This window comes from Dermacentor albipictus, chromosome 10 (genome assembly GCF_038994185.2).
Source record: "Dermacentor albipictus isolate Rhodes 1998 colony chromosome 10, USDA_Dalb.pri_finalv2, whole genome shotgun sequence".
NCBI lineage: Eukaryota > Metazoa > Arthropoda > Arachnida > Ixodida > Ixodidae > Dermacentor > Dermacentor albipictus.
The window spans coordinates 7,523,865-7,543,267 of NC_091830.1; the positions used below are offsets into that span (position 1 = coordinate 7,523,865).

Consider the following 19,403-nt stretch of genomic DNA (forward strand, 5'->3'; position numbering starts at 1 on the left):
TGTTCACATATGAAAAAATTGCACAGTCGAGCACAGGCTTTCATGGTTAAATAAAGAAAAAGTTTTACACAATAACAAAAACCAGTGTTCCATGCTGTTTTAGTAAAACGTGAGCCATTGTTACAGGTGTAACGCAGGTAGCTAAGTATGCCTTGACAACGTATTGGTGTCGAAGAAAAAACACAATCTGAAGCCACCACATCCCAGCATTCCCATGCAAACAATAGCGTGGCAGCGCTAACTTTCTATGTAAATATAAGGAACTATAAACAACTTGCTCATTTTCTGCATTACTATTTATTTATTTTGGTAATCTCTATCAACCAGCACAAGCTTCAAGTTCCACTCGGGATTCACTGCTTACTACCTTCGGCTGAGGAGGAGCTGTCTTGGAGCAGCCACGATCATCGATGCCAGTGATTCACCCAGTCCATTGGAATAAAGGAGACGTGCTGCCCCTTCTATGTTGTCACATAGCTGAAACACCGATGTGAACATAAAGAAAGCTTGAACACTATCGCAGCAAAATTTAATACACATACACACACATACAAAGAAATCGAGAGTGCTCTGATCAGTTGGATAACAAGCACACAATCATCTGTGTTCAGTTCCGTTTTCCACCTGTTGTCATTGCTGTTGTCATTACTGTCTGTTTGTAATATATTTATTGTTTACGCATTCCTATTCAAACCCTAGTAGTATACAGGGTGTTTCAGCTAACTTGGGCCAAGTATTAAAAAAAAGCGAACATAGGCACTATGCATGTCAAATTGGCGCAGTACTGTTCTGAGCCATGTGAAGCATGTCATGATATATTTTCCAGTCCACCAAGCTGGGTAATTAACAAAGATTGCTTAATTAACATTTTAATAGTAAAGCTAGTGAAAAATCATCAATACAAAAGTTGTAGCACTTGTTCAGAAACATCAAATTATTTTATCTACGCTAACTACCCTGTTTAATTTTTTTCCAGCCTTTCTTTGAAGTGTGTGAAATTTAAAAATATCACATGACTGCTGCCTAAGCGCTTTTAGTTCCCTCTAATGTAAGTTGAATTAATTCGCAAAGGCTGCTCAGCGCACAGAGATCGATTGAACAGGCTGTCAGATACTGTGGTAGACGTTAAGTGACAAACGGGGTGTGCTGTTGTAAGAAAAAAATTCTTAACGAAAAAGCGGCCGCCACATGCAAATGCAATATGGGACCAGAAGCAGCATTTGACGCAGCGCATACATTTTTCTTTTCTTTTCGGACCAATGAAGAAACACGATGGAGGGAGTGAGGCTAGGTAATAGTGTGATGAAAAACAGAGATAAAAACCATGCTGCGTCTGGTCCTATATCACATTCGCACGTGGCGGCAGACTTTTCGATGAATTTGTTTCTTAAAATGGTACGCCCCTTTTGCCATTTAACGTCCATCGCAGTCACCAACAGCCTGTTCAATCAATCTCTATGCACGGAACAGCCTTTGCCAACTCGTTCAACTTACCCATTTCAGGGCACTAAACACGCGGCGCATTAACCGGCAATCACGCGATATTTTTTAAATTTCACGCACTTTAAAGAAAGGTAGGAAGAACATTAGACAGGGTAGTTATCTGAGCATAAATGAAATAATCCGTTGTTTCTGGACAAGAGCTACAACTGTCATATTGAATATTTTTCACTAGAGTTACTATTTAGTAGATTAATTAAGCAATCTTCATTAATTACCCAGCTTGGCGAATTGGAAAAAATATCATGACATGCTCCATATGGCTCAGAACAATACTGCGCCAATTCGACACACATAGCGCATACATATGACTTTTGAACACTTGACCCGAGTTAGCTGAAACACCCTGTAGACATCCACATGCAATGAACACAGACCTTAAACGCTTATGGACCTCAATATGTACAATGCTTTCGCAATGAAACAACACAATTTACAAGTTAGAAGCTGAACATTTTGACAGAATTGCCTGCCTGGTTAAGTTAAATACTGGGGCTTATTACACATAATTCTTAGGAGCCAAACCAGCTCCTATCTCAGAGGTTAACTGATAGGCAAGCAGCACAGCTGCGCTGAAGAGCTTGATAATAGTCAAAGCTCAATATAATGAACACAGGTAGAGTAGAATCCCAGTGATATTTTTTTGAAAGGCCCGCGGAAAAAAAGAACAGCTAGGAAAATGCAACAGAAAAAAGGCCGCAAATTGTTACAGCAACATCAGAAACAGCATTGAATGACTGCCAGTACAGTTATTTGATGGCTCAGCGTTCGTACTGTGACCAGGGATGGCATGCGCAAGCATACAGTGTTGTGTGATAATGGCCCCCTTTCCAATCTTGATATGTTTAACCGCATAACACATCTTTATTGCAGCAAAGCTGACTATAGAGAACCAGCGATTATGGCAGTCCCAAAATAAACATAGCCTTGCACTCAGTAGATTTGGCCCAGTGTGAGTGGTTCCTAGTAGGTTTTAACCGATGCACACTTCTTAAGGTGCTTCGCCAAGTGCTCTGCACAAATTTTTTTCAATATGCTTGTGCAGCACCAAGCTTGTGTAAGTTTGGTCACTTTGTTGCAATGCATACGTATATCACCTTCGTAGCAATATGCGAAATCAAGTGTCCCTCTGAACGACTACATTTATGTGACCGCCACATTCAACCACACTGTAAGAGGTGGGAGCATTACAGAATGGCGACGTATCAACGGGGAAGATAATACATGAGAGTCAATGAGATTAAGGTTGAGACCACGAAAACGCAACATACAAAAAATGCAACAGCAAGGAACGTATCCGTAGGCTTCCACTGTATAGGAAATTACTGGATTAACAAACTAATTTTGAAATGTGTCTCGCTTATATTAGTATATAATGCAAATGTGTTTAAACAAATCGGGTATAAGGCATTTTCGTGCCGGATGTGATTCGACATTGTTTACACTAAGCTTCGATTAGGTGGAATTTTGGCATAAATGAAACTCCTTGCTTATATCATTAAGGTCTTCTACAAAGCTCTGCTGCTTGCCATCTACAGCTTAACCTCTGAGGAACAAGCTGTGTTGGCTTCGAAAAGTTAGGTGTTATAAATGCCAGGATTTTGGTTGGAGACATTATTGACTCTATAATAGTATTCCCAGGTTGGATTACACTATCACCCACTAAATTTCTTACAGTGACTCCTCCATCTCAGCATTTCACTTATTAATCTGTGTTCCGTCATGTCTTATTTAGTGGGCAATAGAACAGTGTACTCTTGTTAACCCTTCGAGGGTATAATTTTTCTCACAAGGAGTGTGCCCCAGTGGTAAATTTTTGAACTGCAGTTTCCAGTAGTAGGAAATTATTGAAAACTGAGTTCATGCGGCTCCACAGAGATGGCAGCATCTCTCAGCACCCAGTGGTGTCAACTGCGCTCGAAAGATCAAACCTAAGATCTGCGCCGTACATGAATAGCAAAAACCTTCAAAGGGTTAAACGTGGGAGTAACTGGGTCTGTTAAGAACCAACGTTACTAGACTAGCTTCAGTTTTAAAACTCGGCGCCGTTGCGCGGAACCGCCACCCGCCCGCGCCTTCATGGCCCTGCAGTCGCGCCCGGCTTCACTTCCTCACTAGCCGGCTACGCAGGCGGGCCGGACTAAGCACGCGGTGCAGCGTTGGTGTAGTCTGTGGTTCGTTGTTGACAGCGAATTTCAGCAAGCATGTCATCCGTGTCATCCTTTGCCGAGTTTCTTAAGAATATTAGAAGACGATTCCGACGTGCTGCGTACCTGGCTGCATAGGCCGCTATCGGAACGATGTCGACAGTTCGGCGCACCACTTTTTCTGTGCTCCCAGCAATGCGACGCTTCGCTCGGCGTGAAACAGCGATTCCTCGTGCCGACCGGGAACTCACTGCGAAATCAACGGCACGCGCTCGTGTCACTGCTCCCGCGTTCGTCGTCGTCTTCCACAGCTGGCTGTGTGGCCGTTCATCTTTCCAGCCTAAAATTTCACTTCACTTCTGTCGTCGTAATGGGGCAGCCGCGTTTATGGGGGTATGCGCCATTGCTTAAGGGAGTATGAGCCACTCATGGTCATACATAACGAAAAGATTTAATTTTGAAGAAATTTCGAAGAATCACAAGCGGCAAATCGCAGGCGAAGGCTGCTAACGACGCCGCCGAGCAAACTCGAGACATCGAACGCAAGCGACAACTGCGGACATACCGTCAGTGACGTCGTTCTCTCTCGCAGCAGATTGTGTGTGTAACCTCATAACTGAGAAATACTTTAATGAACCCTCGGGATTAACCCAGTGATAATCACAGGGGCCGCACGTTTCAGCTTCGCTGATTAAGCATCTTCACGGAATAAAAAATCCGACTTTTTTTGTGTGTGTGTGTGGCTTGTGTGTACAAAGACCAACCTCATCTTTATTTTTGTAGTGCTTCTTTGGCATGGTGAGAAGCTTCGGTGGGGATGAAGATCATCCTACAATCGCGCACTTTGGCCAGATATTCAGGCTCATGAGCCTAAACTGCGCGAAACGTTAAGACGACAGGAAGAAACGACATTTAGAAACGCAGCTTCTGCGTTTCGCTGTATGCGTTTCTTCCTTTCGTGCAGTTTACCCTTCTTTCAGTATTAACGAACTGGCGCGATAAATATTATTGCTGTAGGTGGATACCGCTTTCTCGTGGTATCACTAATTCGAACAAGGGAGAACGCCAGCGAGCGGGAAACAAGCGCAAACTGCCCGTCCGCACGAGCTCAAGGCTGTGACGAGGCGTCTGCAGTGGAGCCCGATGGAACAGCGTTGCCCTCTGGCGGCTGTCACAGAAGTGGCGACAGCGGCTGTAAGCGCGCGGGCGGGGAGTTTTACAACTGAAGCTAGTCTAGTAACGTTGGTTAAGAACAGGTGTGCAAGAATTGATGTGGCCACACGACAAAAGGAATGTAGAATGTATAGAGACCAGAGAGCTGAGGAGCCAGACGGCCTAATGGAAATTCTGATATTTCTTCTGCTCGAAATTCATAAAGGAAGACTCGGAAGGAGTGCTCGACCAGCATGCTGGGGTGCAGCCCTCAACAGAGGTGTTGGTGACGCACCTGTTGCAGCAGCGAAAGCGTCCCGCAGCACAGGATGGGATCATGAACCGTTCGGGGCAGAAGCGACAGCAGGAGGGTGACAGACGCCCGGTTCGAGGCCTGGTCCGGCACACTGCCATGTGGGATCTTTCTGCACAGGTGACAACCAAGACAAAAGCCAGGTGTAAACAAGGTGTACCCACTGCACTGCTGTGTCACAATGTGTCACACTGCTAAAAATACATTGTGCAATGTCACCCAAAGATACCGTATTTACTCCATAAAAACATAATGTATTAAACCTTTCAGGGTCAATGACGTAAATATATGGCACCGCACACAAGTACAAAATGGTGTACAAGTACAAAATGGTGGCGTCTGTACGTTTAAAAAGCGTGCCAATTTCCTAACTTTTTCTTTCCTGGCATGTGATGTTAATATGTGGGGATACAGGGAATTTTTTTCTCGCGCCTCCCTCTCTCGGTTCTCGTTGCATGGTTTGTTTTAGAGCTAGTTTGTTTGCTTCGACATGTCTATATACTACCGCTCGCGCATTGGCGCATGCGTGGGTGGGCGTCGGTTAGTTTGGGTTTTGTTCCACGGGCAGTTTAGGCTTCTTGAGGTTGCAAAACTGATGGCTATATCGTTACTAATCACTCAAAGGGCGATTGCCTGTTACTCACTCGTTTATTGCTCACAGGGGTGCGCATACAAAGGATGCCACCGTGCATGTGTTTCCTTTTTTATTCTATTTTATTTCTTATTAATTTTTTTAGACTCGCAAAATCTAACTGGCTCTGATTAGCAATAAGATGAAGATTAGCAGAAGTTAGTCGCAAGCTTTGCTTTTCTGACGGGCACACAACCACACAGCTTCCTTGAGTGCACTCACCTACGCAGTTCGATTACGCTATGGACGTAAATATTAGCATAAGAGCATGAACATTGGAGACCTGCAAAATATTCTCGTGTGTGCACTTTCTAAGCCTTGAGCTATGTGTATAACAATGCATCAAGTTTTGAATTCTTATAAGCTTATTTCCTTTCTTTATTACTGTTATTCACGAATAAACAGTACATATATACTGACACAAAATATTTTTTCTCACATTACGGTCACCCTAGAAAGATTACGGTGTTATTATTTTTTTTTTAAATAGGTCCCTTTGAAAAATTTCAATCAGCAATAAAAAAAGATCTACCCTCGGCGGTCAATCTTTCCATTGGGCGACCCTGGGTGGTCAAAGCATATGGCGAAAAAAAAATTTACCCTGAAAGGGTTAAAGTCGGAGGTCGGCTTAAATTTTAGGACGAGGCTTGGCAGAAACCATCGGATATTACTGACTACATAAAGGTCAGTGCCACAATGTGTAAAAAGGCACAAAGAGAAGCAGCAATGTCTGTAACAATGGAGATCATACAGCCACATGTGAGGAAGGTCGCAAATGTTTGAGGCATCTCACAGAACAAGTTCACATGCTTGTCTACTTCGACATGCTTTCAGAATGTCTACTTCACTTAGTCAGGTAGTGGAACTGGGTCACGATGGCATGGGATGAAATTCTTGCTCGTCTGATAATGCAAGCATTCTAAAAGTGCAACATCTCGACAAATCTCGCAAGTTCTTTTCGCAGTCCAGTGCCTTTTTTCGTTTGGCTTAGATTTGAAGAAAGATTTCTTTTTTCTGACCTTTGAAGTTTCAAGTTTCGGTATAGAATCGATGCCGGCTTTGATTAGCATAAATATGGTAAGTTCAGGACTAAATTTCGGCAAGGACAACTTAAGCGACAGGTAGGGCAGAAGGGTGACAGGTCAGGTCTGCAAGTGCGTGCTCACCTGGCCAGATATAGGGGTCGGCCCAGCAAGATCCGGCAGCACGACTGGACCAAGGCTGCGGTGGCTGGGTACTGGGCCAGCTGTAGACCGAGCAGCTGAAAGCCTCGCGCCTTGAGGAAGCGAGCCTCCACCTCCCCAGAGACCTTGCTCAGGTACACCTCCAGCACCTATGACAAGGGAAGCAACTAGCATCTCGGCTTCCCTCATCACACTTGAACTACAAGTCAGTAATCCGACAAACAGGTGTCTCCATTTTTTTTTTTTTTCTCACACAGGTTTCTCCGTTCTTCTCATGACAACCCCAACTCCAACAGCAAGCACAAAAGTCTATAAAATAGATAAGAGTTCTAAGCTCTAAGCTAAGTGTTTTGAGCTAGGAAGTTGGTTTTTGGTCAACATGGTGAGAAGCGCAGGCAACAAGGCACAAGGCAATAGACAGATGAGCACGAGTGCACCTGTCCTGCTTTTATATCTCTTGTGCCATCATCTGCATGGCTGACCTTATTAAGCAGAAACTTCAGGAAACACATTCCTCTTACATGTACAGTACAGGAAGATGTCACATCAGAAAACCACTTTACACATTAAAGGACAATTCACTGAAGACTGACAGATAACTACTGTATTTACTTGCATAATGAACGCACTCCTTTTCCTGAAAAATATGTACAAAGTTGGGGGGTGCGTTTATTATGCGGGGTAAAATTATAAGCGATTTTTTTTTTTCCGCAACCACCTCTAAAAAGGTCAGTTTTGCCTGAAATGCAAACCCCTGCTTGTAATAGCAAATGTGTAGGCAGCTACACGAAGTAAGGATAGTAGTTTTATCAGCCGTATAGACTTGCAAACATTCACTTCAACGCAAACTGAGAGGTGAGAATGCAACCCACACAAAAGCATGAGCCACCATCGACAGAGCCCCCCCCCCTCCACGCCCCCCCCCCCCGATCGCCTTGAATATAGGGCATGCCACAACGCACAATGCGCAGTTGCGCCCCCCCCCCCGCCCCCAAAGCTTTTTGCACGACAAAAGACGGTGCCAAGATTGAGCCGTGATCGTCAAGCTTCCGCGCTTTCACTCGCACCTACACCTACGATGATGACGATGACGATGACGACGACGGCAAAAATGCGCCTGGAGCGTCCGTACAATTGCTATCGCAATAAAAGTAGGAGACGATACGACTCGGCATCCAACACGGCGTCCAACACAATCGCACCCACCACACACCATATCAGACGGCGAACCATACCATGTGTCTGCTACTTCACAGCAGGAAGTTCATAGTGCGATCATTATGTAAGAAAAAGAAAAAAATAGGCTTCTTGATTGGGAAAGTGGGGGCTGCATTCATTACACGAGTGCGTTCATTATGTGAGTAAATACGGTAAAAAAACAATTCTTCTTGTCCCATAGAGAGAAGTGAACAAAAAGCACTGCACAACACAACAAGAGTACAACATATATTACAAATATATGCACAATCCAGTGCACTTTTAAAAGGAATGGCTACTTAGTATTCCAGCTCTGGTTGCAGCTCAGTTTTGATACGAAGAGGCCTGGAGAAATATACGTGGGCAAATCAGAAAGTGTTTGCCCCTATTTTGTTTTTAGTCAACTTATGGCTGTAAATGCGAAGTCAGCATATCCATTCCCAGCAGTGGACCTTTCTCGGACCCGCCTTGCCTTATCTGCTGTTAGCTCCATGGCATGACGTTGCTGCCAGTTTGTTGAAGATGGGGGTTGTGCTTCACATGCCCCCAGAATACAAGCAACGAAGTGTGATTTTGTTTTCTATGGAGCAAGGGACGGACGTTCATTCAAATCCACAGGGAAATGCAGCCCACGTATGGGAAAAGGTGTCTCGCTTTGAGAAGCATGAGATGGTAGCGTGGTGACTTCGCAAAAGGCTGTGAAGACTTGCATGAGCATTCAAGGTGGCCGGGTGCGTCGCTGGCTGATGACAGGGCCGCTCAAATTTAGTGCTGCAATGGGACAAATGTCTGAACCGGTGTCGGAACTATGTGGAAAAATAGTGTAAGGTACATAGAATAGTACACATATTTTTAATTACCTGTATGTACCTTATTTTGGCTAATATAATATAGGGGCAAGGACTTTCTGATTTTCCTTCGTAGTTTATCAATATGCCTCCGACAAATGCATCATATCAAGCATTCATTAACAGTAAAATTGACGAAATATGAAAATTCTGTTGGCTTGAATACTAATCCTGTGTTCCCTTTAGTAAAAGTGGACTACACTGTACAAGTAAAACAGGTTTAAACACATGACATGCTTAGCTAAGGCGTAGTAGCAGAAACATGCAGTTTTTGCATTTGACACCAAAATAATGAATGTTTCATTAGAAGTGTTGCAGTTTCCTCTAACGGTTAGTGTTATAGTTATCTTTGATACGATAACAAGTAAACAAAATCTCATCGGTATTCTACCTTGGATCTTGCATCAGCCAATAAAGAAAACGCATGTAGATTGAAAAGTGTAGGGACGGTGCAACCACATGATGTACAAGAAGTCATACTTACACACAGAACCTGGTTGCGAACCAATGCATTCTCGTTATGAGCCAAGATTAGTAGTGCCTCCAGTTGAACAACCGGTTCAAGTTTCTCACGAACCACATTTTCTGGAGTGGCCGCCAAGATATCCTGCAGCAACTTCAGGAGGCCTGCATTTCATGTTTTAAAGAACAAGCAGCACAAATATTCATGACCCCTAGTCTGACTGCAAGTTACAAACCCAAGCTGCAGCTGCAAGACAAAAAAGAAGAAAAAAATATCCAATTTAGCCATGCGAACTTTTTAACTTGTGTAATAGCTAAGTATATATTGCAGTTCAACTGAACAGAGCTAGCAACACAAGTCCCCTGAATGTAAATTAAACGCATATTTCAAGAGCACTGCACAAAACCAAGACTATCGTACAGCAGAATGGGTGAGGTTCATCGAACCTGTGAGTAAATAAGAAAGTTGACACAAACTAACCCATGGTCTTTCAGTGGAGTATAATTGGCCCATTTATAACTGCTCATAACTTTTCTCTCTAATAGCTTTGCATCACTAACAAAGGTACAAACAAACTTCCCTGCTAAACCTGAGATTTCGTGTTCATTGGCATGACTGTAAAGAAAGTTATTTGTACATAGTGCCAGGTAGCACTAGATAAAGCTTACTATCGCTTGCAAGCTTTGCACAAAATTCAAGTGCAAGCTAGTTAACTACACAGGAGAGGCATTTAATCAAGAGTTGAACGAAATCAATCTGAAAATGCATGTGCAAGAAAAAGGTGGCAAGGCTCAGTGACCAAGTCAAAAGAAGCCATTCAAACTTTCGAACTCAAACAATTTTTGTTTTCAATGAGGCTGGCTTCATAGGACAGTTGTGCTCACCAAACTCAACTTATGTGCAAGACTGAACATCAAGTTGCTGATTGTCAAAAACAACCTTAGTACTCCTACCAGACCAGAAAACTTGAACACTAGGTATGCAAAATTTGCTTTGTCACATGCTGAAACTTATCATAGGAACATTCCACTGAAGCTAGCACAATTGTGAACAAAAGTTCCACAAAGGAATGAAAATTCCTATTTGAAATTGCTAATTGGCCAATTTTTCGTTTGAGGAGAAGCATTTGTAACATTCCTGCTTGTCTACATTGTCAAACGTGCTTAGTAGAACGAGCAACACCAGCAAGTTGGCAATCAAGCTTAAAGGGTCTCTAGAGAGAACCAATAGGCTGCACTGAATTAGTAAATTTCACTTCTGCAATGCCAACAAAAAGCCACTTCTACTGTCAGAGGGGGCTTGATATGTCGGAAAAAGCATAGAAACAAAAGGCAGGTGGCGACCCCACCTTGAAGTTCTTATACCAGCAAGCCATGACGTCGTTGATTTTGATGGCATCTGTTCAGGTCTAGTTATATTCTTTATTTATCAGTAAAGATGGGCCAAAACGTATTTCAAAGATGCCAGAGATTAAACTTAACAAGTCTCAATAACGTTTATTGCCACTACGATGGCCAAAATACAAGAAAATACTCTGAAAGCCACGACATCACACTGACATAGTAGCACTCACAAGATTCAAAAAGTGAAAGTCTGGATTTCGTTACTTCTTTTTTCTAGTAATCAACCTCTTACCACGAAATTGACAAATATTTGCGTTTGGAAATACTTATCAGCTTAAACTGGTTTAGCGTTTCTCTTTAGCATCCCTTTAAGGCATTCTCATGACAATACTTTTATCTGATTAGATTACCAAGCACGAGCCCAGTCATGTCGTCCTCAACTTCCACCTGCTCTTCTTCCATCTCTGCCCACGGGTTGGGTGACAAGGGCACAGGCGATGACGTCATGGGATGCCGAATGCTGCTCTCAAATGGGCAGCTAACCCTCGGCTGCTCATCAGTCCTGTCGTGGCTTTGGCCACTGGCTTCGACCTCTCCGGAGAGCAACAAGCTCAATGCTTCAGTGGCCGTTGGCTTTGGTCCTGGCTTGACCAGGGCCGGGCACAGCTGAGGCGGCTCTCCATGAAGAGATGCCAAGTTCGCGTCGACCAAGCTGTTGCCGTCGAGGTTGTTGTACAGCTCGGCTGGCACGGCATTGGGACGAACCTTGACAACCTTCGGAGCATCTGAACACAAGAGGAAAACAAGGAAAGAAAAAAAAAACAAAGAAAAGACATTCCTACCAAAAAGTAGCAGGCACATGCATGAAATGCTTTATTGTTTTATATATATATATATATATATATATATATATATATATATATATATATATATAAACCTACTTAATTCAAACTTCTGGTCTATTCGAACTGACACTGTGGTCCTGTCAAAATTATGTGTATTTCCATCTGCGAAGACGCCCAGTAGTTGAAATGCTTAAGCGTTTGTGGTCGTTAATTCGAACATACCGCGCTGCCAATCGTGCTCTCAGCAGCACAAACTAGCGCGGTGGTACCTCAGACCTGGCAGTGAGGCCAGTTCCTGCTCTTGTCTCCGTTGCAAGTACCGCCTTTTGACACACCGAAATTCAAAACATTTGACAGTAAAGCTGAGGTGAGGATTACACACGAATCTTGCTTTGAGGTGCAGCTTCACAGGAATAAAAATTCTGCCGAGAAGTGAAGCCACACTACCGGAACTCGTCCCTCATGCGTTAGCTCAATGAGCATGCACTACCTAATGCAGCTCTGCACGTAAGTCCTCCATTCAACAGCTTCCTTTATTTCGAACTTTGCTTAACTCGAACAAATTTTTGACCCTCTAATAGTTCAGATTTGGTTGCGTTACCTCCATAGACAAGAATTGTTATGCCGAAGTCACATCTGACACGAAAATACCTTGGTTACAACGAATGTTCATTATAATCTATACATTCATTATATGCAACCTTCATTATATCAGACATAAAAAGGTAGTTCGGTGGCTGTATATAACATTTTTGCTACCAGGATGCATATGTTGAGCCATGTGCAAACAAAACCTTGTTTCACTAAATTAAATTCTGGGGTTTTATATGCCAAAACTACAATATGATTATGAAGCATACTGAATTTAGGGAATCCAGATTAATTCTGACCACCTGTAGTTCTTTAATGTGTACCTAAATCAATACACATGAGGATTTTTGTATTTCACCCCCATCTAAATGAAGCTACCAAAGCCTGAATTGAACCCGTGAGCTCAAGTTCAGCAGTGCAATGCCTCAGCCACTAGGATACCACAGCAGGTAAAAACTTGCTTCAGTATAACTAATACCTGTTGCATTCCACATTTTTGGTTTCGTTATAGCAGGAGAATACTTACTGAAATAAAGCATGACCAACCAAATTTTAGATATAGTTTGTCATATCTGATAATTCATTATATCCACGCTTGTTACATCGAGGTTCTATTGTGCTAACCTCTAATGCAGTCATTACCAAATGGTGTGTAATAGGCATCGTAGAGAAAAGTTACAGCCCTGTTTCTGAGCACTACATTATAAAAAACTACATTCGTGCAAATAGCCAAGACAATGAGTTCTTCATGCAAGTCAGGAACAAATTCAGAAAAATCTAAGTGTTAGTGTTTAATTTCCCATCACAAGTGTGAAACAATGGGCAACTATATCTGCTGCTGCATTCACTAAGTTCGCAACAACTCACTACAGAGGCATTCCCATGCATCAAATAAGAACAAGTGCATATACATTAGAGCACATTTCTTCTGACCTGAAACTGTGACCAATATTTCTTATTATCTAGTACATGACTAGAATTACCTCTTGAATGCCAATTCTGCTGCCCAAGATGAAACACTATACCCCGACACCAGCGCTGGTACAGAAATCAATGTTCCAATAGTTTAGGAGCCAATTAGCGCAAGTAAGTCTTACCAGGTTCTTTGACTTTCCTGATTCCCTGATTTGGTGCTGACCGTGAGACCATCCCAAGAAGATGGCCAAAGCTTCCTGATAGTGGACTCGATGCAAGCGATGATGGAGCTGTGCGACTGGTCTCCATGATAGAAAAACCTGCACTACGTTGCGTCAAGCATTAATGGCAGTATAGAGATTGCCAGGCCATATCACCATACTAAAAACAAATCTATGCTCAAACAAGTAGTAAAACCAATTACAATGAGTATAATGTTCAAAGTTACCTTCCGAGATTGCTGTGGTAAATGTTTTTAATTTTCATTCAGGACAACTGCCTGTTCTACAACTTCATTTGTGCTGATGACTCAGATTGTAATTCTATTTGCGAACTGTCATTTAGCCAAATTTAAAGAACCTTTTTCATCTAACATGCATTTAGAGTAATGATGTAACTCATGTTTCTAAAGTTGGTCCTACAGAGTGCTACCAGGAGTACCAAGCCTCGAGGCAGGCCACACAATGACAGGCACTTTGTGCACATTCCACCATGCCTTGCAATGTTAAAAATAGGCAAGCAGTAAAAAATTGGTCAGAAAGGCAAGCTGCATAGGAATGGAGAAGGTAATGACGTCGCAAGCATTTTACCTGCCCACATTCACTGACACAAGAAGATAACATGCGGGTCTTGCAAAAGAAACCTGTCGCTGCAGGTAGAGAGCTCAGATCTGTTGACAGCAACATGCAAGTGCATGGGCAACAGTGCTGTCTGTGCCATCTGCTGATAGTAACTAACAGCATTATTAGTAGGGACATGAGCCAGGGGTACGAAAGTCAGACTGCCCCTATAGGCTGTATTCATATTGTGAAGGACATGAGTTGTGGTTTCTTATATGCACTGGCTCAATCTCAGAGAACTGCCACTTACTGATGACACAGCACTAATGGGCTCTTTGCACTGGTAGCTGCACCACACGAGCCTGCAACCAGAGTCCAATGACACTGTGTGCTAACTATGATTCACGCTTCTTCCTAAGATGTGCACAGCCCAAAAATAGTTAGGAAAGAAGCAGCTGGCTGACCACAGCAGCAAAACAATGTTTCGATCTGTATGGATCTCATATATGATCGTGAAAAGGGAACTATACAGATTTCGAAACATCATTTTGTTTAGGCTATGGTCAGTGACTTACTTTTTTCCTAAGGGTGATTTTACCTGACCATACAGTATTCCATCAAACTCTGAACAATATAGCCCCAAAATAGGCATCGGTTTGTTTGTAATGTAAGCTCAAACTCTTACCGACAGTACTGGTGGTTAGCCAGCACCTGTACTAGTGCTGTTAACTGACAAGAGCTCTGCAGGTGTACAGATTTCAGATCGCGGATCTTGGCCACAGAGCAATAACGAAATGCAGCTGCAGCTACCAGGAATATAACAGACAGATCCCTGCTCATTGGCGAGATGCAAGTGCTGATGAGGCACACCATGGTGTGCACAACAAGAACTGAATTAGCGGAGGTCCACTGTTACTGTGACGTTTACTTGGCACATGCCTGACCTGCAGCGGTTGGAGCACAGTCTCGCGGAGGCAAGGAGTAGAAGGACGAGCGTCCCTGAGCCACATGGGCATTGGCAGCACGGTGAAGCAGCAGCAACAGGTCAAGGCAGGCACTGAGCCGCTGTGCCAATTCCCCAGCTGCTGGCACCAGAGCGCCTAGGAGCTTGAGTACCAGCGGCAGAGTGCCGGGAGGGCCCAGGCTGCCCTGACTCTCATCCACAAGCAGGCGCTGCAGGGGAAGACCACATGACAATGTTCAATGGGAATTATATGAGAATCGATCACCATCGTAGAAACATTTTAATCATTAGTATAAGCCTAATTTATGCCCACTACAGGACGAAGGCTTCTCCCATCGATCTTCTACCTCTATCTTGCATCGGCCAATTCCGTTTTTATGCCTGCAGATTTCTTAATATTATCATACCCCCATGATCCTCTGTCGACCTTAACGAATGCAGTTGAGAACATGAGAGAATAAAGAGCACAGTCAGTTCCCTTGGCACCATTCTGTTACACTAATAGGCCACCAATTAACTGTTCTATGCATTACATGACCTGTGCAACTCCTCTTCTTGTTAATAACAAACCAGAATATCAGCTAGACCTGTTTGTTCTGCAATCCACACTGCTGTTTTCCTCTCCCTTATAACATTACCTTCTGAAATATTCTAATCCAAGCCAATTAACACACAATCAAAGCAACATCTCTGAAACATGCCAATGAAGAAACCCCGGGTGTCAATTCTGCAGCCTCACTTCCTCACCCTGAGTGCAATGAGCAGGGAACCCAGCAGGGGCGCCGCCTGTGCCAGGTTGTGGTCGCGGTGCGGGTGACGCTCGCGCAGCAGCGCCCACATGGCACTCAGCAGACGTTGCCGGCCAGGTCCCGGCCGCCAGTGTTCGAGGAGCGTGCCAGCCAGCCGGGGCCACACGAGCAATGGCTCCTGACCCGTTGGGTGTCGTACTGCCTCCGCACTGCCTTCCCCATTCCACTGCAGCAAGGGACGACTGCTGCACGCGTTCACTGCCACCTGCATCATGCATGCAAAATACATTAATCGACAATCCCGATTTTCGCGCACACACACGCAACACATTCTTTGACAACTGCCAGTCTGTGCCCCTTTCATTCTGATACCGACTTGGTTCCAACACCCAGAAGTACAGTATTGTAATTTAGTATTGTTGAACTGACCTAACAGGTCTACGGCACTATTCTGACTTTGAGGCAGTTAAAATGACTGGAAACCAGAAAAGACACATAAGCTCAAGCTGCGACTTGAGTCATATTGGCAGCTAATCGAATGGGGAATGTCATTACTGCACGTGTGCCTTTATCACGGGACTTAGCATAACTAAACAGCACTGCAAGAGACCTGCAAGACTCTATGGCAAGTAACTCTTGTTACCATGCTTCATCCTTGTCTCATCAATCCTAATACTTCTGTTTCTGCTGCTGAAATAAGTATGAATTAATTATCAACATGCCTATTTGTATATTCGGCCAACTCAATTAAAAGCTGAGAGTGATGACAATAACGCTGGTTGTTATCGCACTTAACAAGCAGGTGACTTAGAGGTAAAGCTCACCAGGAGACAGCGCGGTGAGTCGGCCGCCCATCGGTGATTCTCAACCAGTTGCCCAAGAAGATTGAGCGCCTCATTTGCACCTACAAGGATTCTCGGGGTGCCCCAGGTTGCACTGGGCTGCCCTAGCATGCCCAGGGCCAACTCCAGAGCAGCTGCCTGGGGGCCGTCTTCTGTTGTGCACTCCACTACCTGTGAAGAGATGCAAGCAGCGAACCCTTCGGGTGCCAGACATTCTTCGTGCTTCCATCTAATGTGTGCCACAAGATTTATGCGATTAGCATTCTTAGGGTACTTCACACACTTTCCAGGGGCTGTCTGTCTGACTGTCAACCTTTAACCATTTTCCTGCTAACTTGAGTCACTGGGTTGTCCATGGTCTAATGGTTAGAGCATCAGGCTGCCGTGACGAAAGAATTGGTTTGAAACGAATAAATGGGCGAACTTGGCTAACAGGTGTGCGACATTGGCTACGTGCCACTCATGAGTCAACCTGTTTCACACCAACTTTTGTTAGTGGGTATAAGCCACTCTTCAATAATCTTTTTAGAACGCAGCTCTTAGGCATCTGTTCCTGGGACGAATGGTGGCGGCCGCAGCGGCAGCATAACCAAACGAATGAGCACAGCAAAAGGTGAAAGAGCAAATGTGGAGTGCAAGATGAAAGACACAGTGCACAAATGGCAGAGACCAATGAGAGCGGCTCCTTCAGTGAGGTGCACGTGCAAAACTGGTGTCGTGCAGGCCCGCCAGACCGCTCATTTCGTACTACCGTATGCTCGCATACATCAGCTCTTGCTCGCACTTGTTCAGTTTGTTTGGTTTGGTATTGTCTGCACTTGTTTCAATTGTCATGGTTTGTGATTGCTGTAATATGATTGTATGCGCGACGTGAAATGTTTAGTACTTCTTGGAAGCCACATGGGCACCAGTGATTACACTAGAACCTTCGACGAGTCATGTATAAAAGCCGACACACTTGACCTGCCGATCAGATTTCCGAAGATCACCGACTCTGCTCGCCACTATCGTTGCGCTTACTTGTTTTGCTGGACACAAGTCTGCTAAATAAAGAGGTAAATTTGTAACACACCATTTCGACACTGCATTGTTCTTCACTGTCACTACCACATGACAATATAATCGTAATACAAAATAGTGTCAGCCAGTTTTTTTCTGAACAATGAGCAACGCAACCAAAGGAAGTGGTTTGTCTGCCACAGCTGTGAAGCTAGCTGCCCGAGCAGAGGTTCAGCGCCGCCGCCAAGGGGACCCTGTCGTTCAGAACCAAATTCTTTGCCACAATATATCGCAAATTCAAAACGCCTAAACAGCCACGCTCAAAATTCGCATCAGTGAGCATCATAATCATCGGTGAATTTTTTTTCACCCCAATTTGGACCACTCGGTATGGAAAACTAGGTATGCACCGCACTTTAAGGAACCTTTCTGATGTCAATTTGGCTCACTGGGGATGTGCTATACTGGGCATGTGCAGCTTTTCAATGAACATCTTCAACACCAACTTGGATCACTGGGTATGTTCTAGTGGGTATTTGCCACACTGTATGTGCCACAGCGTATGTGCCCCAAGGTATGCGCCACAAGGTTGTGCCACAAGGTAAATGCCGCTCTTCCATGAAACTGTTTCACAACAACTTGGGTCACTGAGTATGTGTCACAAAGTATGTGCCACTTTTCAATGAAGGTGTCTTATGCCAACTTGATAACTAGCTATGAGCAACTGGACATGTGTCGCTCTTCAACGAACCTCTCTGGAGTCAAGTTGGGTCACTGGGTATGCCGGTCACTGCACCACTCTTCAATACCAAAAAAAAAAACTCACCCAGTAACTCCACTGGAGTTGTCTAAGTTTGCATAAGTACTGTACCACTTACTCATCTCTATGCAACCCAGCGTTATCAATCTTATCAAACTTGTTCAGACCAGTACAAACATTTATCAGCCCTTATCGGCTGTGATCAACCTTATCGGACTCAATTTGACCCTTTATCAAGCCTTATTGGTTGTTATCAACCTTATCACAATCAATCCGACCCTTATTAACCCTTATCTGTTCTTATCAACCTTATTGTACATGATTCAACCCTTATAAACTCTTATCAGTCCTTATCAATCTTACTGGATTTGGTCCGACCATTATCAGTCCTTATCAATCTCATCAGAATTGCTCCAATCATTATAAACCCTTATTGTTCTTTAGCACCTTACCTATTTGTGTGGGACCATTATCAACCGTGACAAGACCCATATAACTCCTCATCATTTCTTATCAACTCATTGACTGCTTACCAACTCCTTGAGAGGGAAAGACAACTTAGATGGGGCATGATCTAAAGAAAGGCAGCCATGAAATATGATGTTCAAGTCGTCTTTTACACTAAGAATTCGTTAAACAAGATATGCACTTTTGTTAATAATAGACCTAAGCAGGGGTCCCAAGGCCATTTGCCGTATTAAGCACAAGGGGCAGTTCATGGCATGCTCAGTGGGAGTTACGTATGTCATTCCACTTTTGTGCAGCATAAAGTACTTAGGGCAGACAGGACGTTGGCTTAAATGGCCCCTCACCAGGTCTGGCCACTTTGAGCTGACAAGTGCAGAGCATACAATGTGCGCTAACGATCGTATTTGCAAAGCATTACATCGCTACATGCCGCGGAAAAGATATGAAATTTCAATACAAATTCCATTTGCCTTTTCCCTCGTGGCGACCGCACTCCAAGCCAGACAGTGATGTACAGTGAAAGCTCGTTAATTCGAACTTCAATAATTCGAATTTATGGATAATTCGAACTGTACGATTTGGTCCGGCCAAGCTCCACAGAAGTCTATGTATAAAAAAGTCCGTTAATTCGAACGCGAGAAGGTTTTCTCGCGGATAATTCGAACTACGCTCGCCTGGCACATGGCCAGAGAAACGCGCCTACTGCCTACACA

The 19,403-nt window shown here is 43.9% G+C and overlaps 1 protein-coding gene across 2 annotated transcripts in view; it reads right to left on the minus strand.

The window, feature by feature from the left end:
* Positions 1-19,403, minus strand: part of mv (lysosomal-trafficking regulator mauve) — a 107,480-nt gene that overhangs the window by 49,295 nt on the left and 38,782 nt on the right. For both annotated transcript variants that reach the window (XM_070527738.1, XM_070527739.1), the window contains 9 exons: positions 16,446-16,634; positions 15,620-15,886; positions 14,853-15,081; positions 13,312-13,449; positions 11,189-11,563; positions 9,457-9,599; positions 6,910-7,076; positions 5,095-5,224; positions 368-477 (listed from right to left, as the gene is read on the minus strand). In XM_070527738.1, coding sequence (XP_070383839.1) covers positions 368-477; positions 5,095-5,224; positions 6,910-7,076; positions 9,457-9,599; positions 11,189-11,563; positions 13,312-13,449; positions 14,853-15,081; positions 15,620-15,886; positions 16,446-16,634 — 1,748 coding nt within the window. The remainder of the gene's footprint in view (positions 1-367; positions 478-5,094; positions 5,225-6,909; positions 7,077-9,456; positions 9,600-11,188; positions 11,564-13,311; positions 13,450-14,852; positions 15,082-15,619; positions 15,887-16,445; positions 16,635-19,403) is intronic.